The sequence below is a fragment of the Elephantulus edwardii genome, unplaced genomic scaffold (genome assembly GCF_000299155.1).
Source record: "Elephantulus edwardii isolate Elephantulus edwardi_28Jun2011 unplaced genomic scaffold, EleEdw1.0 scaffold00045, whole genome shotgun sequence".
Lineage (NCBI taxonomy): Eukaryota > Metazoa > Chordata > Mammalia > Macroscelidea > Macroscelididae > Elephantulus > Elephantulus edwardii.
Window position 1 is genome coordinate 1206298 of NW_006399795.1, and position 7020 is coordinate 1213317.

Genomic DNA, 7020 nt, shown 5'->3' on the forward strand with positions numbered 1-7020 from the left:
ATCTATCTATCTATCTCTATCATCTATCTTTTCTTAAGGAACTACAGTAGATGTGTCAACACATTAATTAAGGCTTGATAATTCTGGATCATGGGAACTTGAGTTTTCAATTTATTGTTATTCTTTGTGCTTTTCTATACATGTCAAATGCTTCCTGTAAGGACCCACTGCTCTCAGGCAAAGACAAAGAGCATGCCAAGGCCATCTCCTGAGCTGGCACTGGCATCTTTGTCTCTCCCTGGGGTGAGGCCCCAGAGCACCTTCTCCTGGGCAGTGGGAGCTGTCTCAGGACAGAGTTGGCTCATATGCTGGAGCAGAACTGGTTGGTGCATCAGGAAGACCTGGTTTTACGTTTAGGCCCAGCAGTCTTGACTGTCTCTTCTATAGCCTTGTCTGTGCTTCAGTTTCCCTAAGAGGGAAACTCAAGAGGGGTTGGCGCAATGGGATTTCAAAGTCACTTCCAGCTCTGAAGTGGGCTCCTTACCTGGGGCAGCAGAGATGTGACCGGCAGGATTAAGGACTCTTCTGTGGCTGGTGCTGCCTCCAAGGTGGTTAGGAAGAACATGGTGGGGGCCAGGCTGGTGGAGGACTCCTCCATGGTAGCATCTTGGACCTGGTCTTCCGATAATTCTACCTTCTTCATCAGGGAGCTGGGACCTCGGACCAAGGCTCGGCCTGAAACAAGGAGCGAGTGCTCACATCTCCTAGCACAAACCAAAGGGCAGCAGAAACTAGTTCACAAGCTCTGGGCTCAGTCATCATCCCTGCTTCTCATCCTCCTGTGGAGCTGGCCCAGGGATTCTCCTTGAAAACAACATTCCAAACAAGTTCAAGTTGTAGTTGTCTGGGTACAGCCATAGATGGAGGCTGAGAACTGGTAGGCTTAATTAACCCTGGAGAGCTTCCTGGAGGAGGTGAGGTTGGACTAGGGAGCAGCATGCCACAGATGTTGGAGTTGGGGAGGAGTGGGTAGAGACTTTTAAGAAGGCTGAAGGTGAGCACAGCAGCCTCTAATGGACCGGTGAGTGATCCCTTTGAGGTGAGAATCTCTAACCTCATCCATTTATTAAGCACTTGCTGTGTGCAGAGCCCCATCACTGCATCACACAATTGCAAAACCTCTGGGTGGTAAGGGCCAGTTTTAGCATATCTATGTTGTTGTTGTTAAGTGCCTGTTTAGTTGCAGGCGACTCATAGCGACCCTATGAATGAAAGTCCTGGACGCCTGTATAACTTTCATCCTTTCTCCTGGTTCATAGGGTTTCCAGAGGCAAGCCATTATGGAAGTGGATGCCGCTCCTGCTTCCAAGCTTGTTTTAATCGGGGAGCTCCACCAAACACTGTCCACTATGGGTGACCATTCTTGTATTTGACTCCTCAGTGTCACAGTGTTCGGCTTCACAGCAAACACGAGTTACCTCTGTACAGCAAGTAGACAGACATACCAGGTTACACGACCTAGAAGAATGTTTCACCAAAAACAATTAAAGGCAGGCCTGAGGGCTATGGAATAGAGTCACCCACCTTTGGCTTGGGAGCATGACTTTCTATTCGCTAGGCCAACTGCTCTCTCTTTCTCTCTCTGCCATCAAGTCATAGGCAACTCATTGCGACCCTATGAACAAAAGTCCTGGACACCTGAATAACTTCTGTCTTTTTTCCTGGTTCATAGGGTTTCCAGAGGCAAGCTATTGTGGAAGTAGATGCCACTCCTGCTTCCAAAGCCCATCTATAGGGGAGGAAATTGGCTCACTAATTCCCTATGATTCCCACCTCTGACCCCGTACTCCCAACCCATAAATATATAACTCATGAGTAGCTGAGTTTGGATTCAAACCCAGATTTGTCTGAGTGAAAAGCCACTACTTCTAACCACTAAAGCCACCTTCCTGGACACCTGTGGGGTGAGAAGAGCGTGTGCAGGCTCAGAGGATAAGGAACAAAGGGACTGTGAGGGAGCTGGGGCTTCCAGACTTATCCTGCCTCATTTTCTCAGACCAGGTCTGGCTGTGAATTCAGGTGGGTTAGCTGGAGGCTCCCTGCCTGGCAGAAATAATCCCAAGAGGGTAGAAAGGGGCCTTAGGGACCCTTGAGTTTACCCTGTTCATTTTGTAGACAGGGAAGCTGAGCCCTGCCAGCCTGCGGTCACACAGTTGGTCAACAATAGCCTTGTGCCTCCTCCCCACCATATCCATTCTCCTGGAAGGGGCCCCACTGGTCCTGTGGAGCTGGAGGAGCTGCTGCTGAGCTGAGTCCTTACCCCAGGTGTGGCCTCTGGCTTGCGCTCAAGGACGCCAGCACCCCTGTCCACTGACACAGATGACTCTCTGAACCTAGAATCTGAGGCCCCTGCTCTGCCACTTGGAGGACTTCCGCAGCCTGACAGCTGCTTTTGGAGAAATGAAGGGCTGAGCATCCACTCTCCTCTCCCAAGAAGCAGCCCCCGTGTTTGCGGCAGGCTGCCTGCCCCCAGAGGCGCTCTTGTCAAAGGAAGACACTTGGAAGTGGAGGCTACCAGTGGGGCTCAGTGCCAGATGTCAGTGGGAAGGGGCTCTCTGGGCGGAGCAGCTGGAACAGGTGTGCTCAGGTGATGACCGGTCCCCTCTGAATGACCACTGGCTGTTGACTCTGGGGTCTGGACACCCTCCCAGGGCCCTCACACACTGACATCTCCCTCCATTCACCCCTCCTGTCCCAGAAGTCCCCTGGTCATGGGTGGGTTGGCCTTTACCCCTCCACCCCAGCCCCCTGTCGCTTTGTAGGCCCATTCCTTGCACATTCCAGTACCTCGGTGCAGCTTCAACCTGTCCCTGCGTCTCTTGTGCTCTCTGCCATGTTTCTTCATTCTCTCCAGTCCTGGAGACCGGTTCTCCTTCTCAGGGTAGGGCAGTGCCAGCCCCAGCAGCAGGTCCTTGTCACCAAGCAGGCCTGCAGGACTCTGCTCAGGAAGCAGACCCCCTGCTCCAGTCAGCCTGGAGGCCTGCCTGGTAGCGGTGACCACAGTCCCCTCCAGGGCCCGGCCAGGCATGCCTGGGCCCCTCGCTTTCTTGCCCAGGCCCCGCCGGCGGTGGTGGCTGGCTTGAGGTTTCCAGAGCGCAGGGCGAGGGAGTTCAATGTGATTCTCAGGGAGGTTCCGAGTGGGCATTCCAGGTGCCAGTGAGCCTGTGGGATGCAGCTCCAGGAGCGCCAGGAGGGCCAGGAGCAGGATCGGGGCAGCATGGGCATGGGGCCCAGCCATGGCCTCCTTCCTGCAAGAAGAACAGGTCTGTGAGGGCTGCTCCTCAGCCATCCTCCACAGCCCCATGTCCCCACCATCATTGCTTCCCAAAGGGATTGAGGGGGAGGACATTTGGCTTAGTCATCACAATGGCAACTGCTCAGTTGTGACACAATACTGGTGTCTATAGTTGTGTAGTCAAGACATCAAGACATGTGCCAAGAAGCAGCAACGTCAGTTTATAGACTTAAGTGCACCTGATTCAAGCCATAGTCTTTTCAATTACTGCCTAAGCATCTGAAAGTTGGACGACTAAGGATGACAGAGGGAAAATCAGTGCCTTTGAGTTGTGGTGTTGGACAGAGTACTGAATATCCCATGGACTGCCAAAAGAACAAACAAATTCTTGGAGAAGGTGCAACCAGAGTTCTCCTTAGAGGTAAGGATGGTGAAGCTCCGCCTCACACACTGGGCATGTTGTCAGAAGCAGCTAGTCCTTCGAAAGGGACATCATGCTAGGAAGAGTGGAAGGTCAGTGAAAGAGAGGACTACCTTCAATGAGATGGATTGACACAGTAGCTATACCAATGGATTCCAGCATATGAGAGATGCTAAGGACGGCACAGGATGGGGCAAGGTTCAGACCAGTTGTGCTTAGGGGTCCTATGAGTCAGCGTTGACTCAACAGCACATACCAAGTGGGTGTGAGCCAGAAATATTACTAACTACCCTGTAGTGAACAAGACAGACCCCCAATAAAGCAGCTTCAGCGCAATATCAGCAGCGCTGAGCTGGAGAAACTCTACGTTAGAAACTTAAGCAGCATCCAGGTCCCAGATTAACCTAGAAATCCTCTCTCTGCAAAAATCTCTATGTTTGGCCGTGTCCCCTGGAGGACAGCCTGCCCTGGAGGGGCTTAGAAACACCCCTGTGTCCAGGGACTCCATGGAATGCTTGAACTCAAACAAACACAAGAGCTTCTGAGTGCATGCGTCACAGCAGGAGTCCTGGGAAGTCTTCCATGTCACATAGTCCTTTCAACAAGAGTCTAGCAGTACAGTGGTTAAGTGCTTGCCTGCAAACTGAAAGGGGGTTCAAATCCTCCAGCTGTTCAGTGGGAGAAAGACGTAGCACTCTGCTCCCAGAAGAATTTCACTCGAAAATCCCATTGTTATTGACCCTGAGTCATACTGGCCCTACAGTAGGACAGAAAACTGTCTCACAGTCTCTAAGGCGGTGACCTTTATGGAAAGAAACCTAGTGGTGCTCCTGATGTACATTAGGCTGCTAACTCAGAGGTCGATGATTCGAATCCACCAGGTGCTCGGTGGGAGAAAGACGGGCAGTCTCTTTCTATAAAGATTTACAGCCTCAGAAACCCGATACAGGGTCACTATGAGTCAGAACTGACTTGATGGCAGGGGTTTGACTTGAGTTTTGGAACCTTTATGAAAAGGGCCCCTGTGGCACGGTGGCCAAGGTCTCAGCTGCTAATCAAAGAGTCAGGAGTTCCAACCCAGCAGCCACTCTGCGGGAGAAAGTCTATTTTGGTAAAGATTTTAGTCTTGTAAATCCTATGGGGCAGCGCTACTCTGTCCTATTAGGGTCACTATAAGCTGGAGTTGACTCAGTGGCAACAGGTCAGTTAGTTCTTGCAGCAGCTCTCTGGTATGAATCCTATTAGTATATTTTCTTTTTAAAGATAAAATTAAGGCTAAGAGAGGTTGAGCTGAATGGGGTAAGCAGCATCTGTAAGTCACAAACCTGTTCTTGGGGCTCTGGTGGCCTAGTGGCAAAAAGCTGTGCTGCAATCTTGTAGATATGTGGTTTGAAACCACCAGATGCTCCGCTGGAGAAAGAGAGACAATCTCCTCTTACATCAGTAGAATCTGATTCAACGGTACACAACAAGAAAGAAAAGCCTCCCGGTCGACATCTGTGAAGCACGGTTCTGTCCTCTTCCCTTTTCTCTTCCTCCCATGATGGGCCCCACGTCATGTGTCTTATTTTTTTTTTTAATTGAAATTTTAACTAAAGTTTATAGAGAACTTGGATTTCTATTCTTTCATTGTTGCACATTTTCCTCCCTAACCAAGCCCTCTGCCCAGTTTGCTTTTCTTTTTGAAAAAAAAAAAACAAAAAACAACTCTTTCATTGTTGTACAATTCCCCACCTTTATCCCAGTCCACTTGCAGCTGTTATTCTGGACTGTTGTCATGAAAATAATACCTAATCATATATCCCTTTTAAGCATTTCTAGTCCTCATCTCTTTCAATGCAGAGTACATTATTTGTCCCCTCCTTTCTTAGTTTCCCCCCAACCCCAATATAAGTCCTGTTTTATAACAGTGGCATTAGGCAGTATTTGTCCTTTTGTGATGGAGATATTTCATCCAGCATAATATCCTCCAGGGTCACCCATTTTGTATAATGTTTCATTAGTTCCTTTATTTTTCAGTGCTGTATAGTATTTCATTGTATACCACAGCTTCTCTATCCATTCATTTGTTGATGGGCACTTGGGTTGTGTTCAACTCTTTGCTATTGTGAACAACGTAGTAATAAACATGGGAGTGCATATATCTGTTTGGGTGGCAGTTCTGGTTTCTTTAGAGCATATTCTTAGTAGTGGAATTGCTGGGTCAAATGGTATTTCTATTTGCAACTTTTTGAGAAAGTGCTATATTGTCTTTGATAGTGGTTGCACCATTTTACACTTCCACCAATAGTGAATAAGGGTTCCAGTTTCTCCACAACCTAGCCAGCATTTGCTTTTTGCTGCTCTGTTGAATTTTGCTACTCTTACTGAGGTGAGATAGTATCATAGTTGTTTTGATTTTTATCTCTCTCAGACCTAGGGATTTTGAACATTTCTTCATGTGTTTTTTTGCCATCTGAATGTCTTCTTTGGTGAAGTGTCTAATCATATCCTGTGCCCATTTTGCAACTGGGTTGTTTACCTTTATCTTGTTGTGGTGCTTGAGTATTCTATAAATTCTAGATATAAGTTCCTTATCATACATGTCATTACCAAATATTCTTCCCCAGTCTGTGGCTTTCCTTTTTACCCTGTTGGAGAAGTTTTTTGATGTGTATAGAGATTTGATTCTTAGAAGGTCTCATTCATCTATTTTATCCCCTCCTGGTTGTAGGTTTTTCAGGATGCTTGCAAGACTGTTCATGTTGTGGATTAGGGCTTCTAAAGGTCTTCCAAGCTTTTTTCTGATGAAGTTTATAGTACTTGGTTTTAGTCCTAGGTCCTTGATAAGTCAGCAGGGTTCTTCTCTCCTCGCCAGCTATAAGCAGAAAAGGGTGAGGCCGACACAGCACAGTCCCAGGTGAAGCAGGGCTTTGGAGCCAGTTTCAGAGAGTTGACTCTGATCCGTGCAGAGAATAGCCCCCCATTGCTCATGCAAAGCAAGCCTCATGGGGACGCAGGGCTCTGCCCCCACACTGGAGGAGAAACCAGACTCCTGTATCGCTCACTGGACCTCTCAGCTTCCGGGGATGTGAGAGTATATTCCAGATGCTGGAGACCACTCATCCACGGTTCCCACCTGTCTCCACTTCTCCAACCTCACCGCACACAGACAGGCCCGGCACTGGGTCAGCCTGGCTGATTGCATTTTTACGGCCCTTGGGCCTCCCTTCTATTCCATTAGGCTCGCAAAGGTGCTTACACAACTGTTTCTTTGTGATTTGTGGTCATGTAATTGCCCAGAGCTGAGACAAAGTTGCCTGGAAGATTCCCAGCATCGTGCCACCCCCCCCAGGCTCTCAGCCTCTGAGGTTTGTTCACCTCT

The 7020-nt window shown here is 48.8% G+C and overlaps 1 protein-coding gene across 1 annotated transcript in view; it reads right to left on the minus strand.

Annotated features, from left to right (window-relative positions):
• The window catches only part of DRAXIN (dorsal inhibitory axon guidance protein), a 15933-nt gene extending 12695 nt beyond the window's left edge, over positions 1–3238 (minus strand). Inside the window, exons 1-2 of the mRNA XM_006885751.1 lie at positions 2788–3238; positions 485–675 (exon numbers count right to left, since the gene is read on the minus strand). Coding sequence (XP_006885813.1) covers positions 485–675; positions 2788–3238 — 642 coding nt within the window. The remainder of the gene's footprint in view (positions 1–484; positions 676–2787) is intronic.
• Between the last annotated feature and the right edge of the window lie 3782 nt (positions 3239–7020).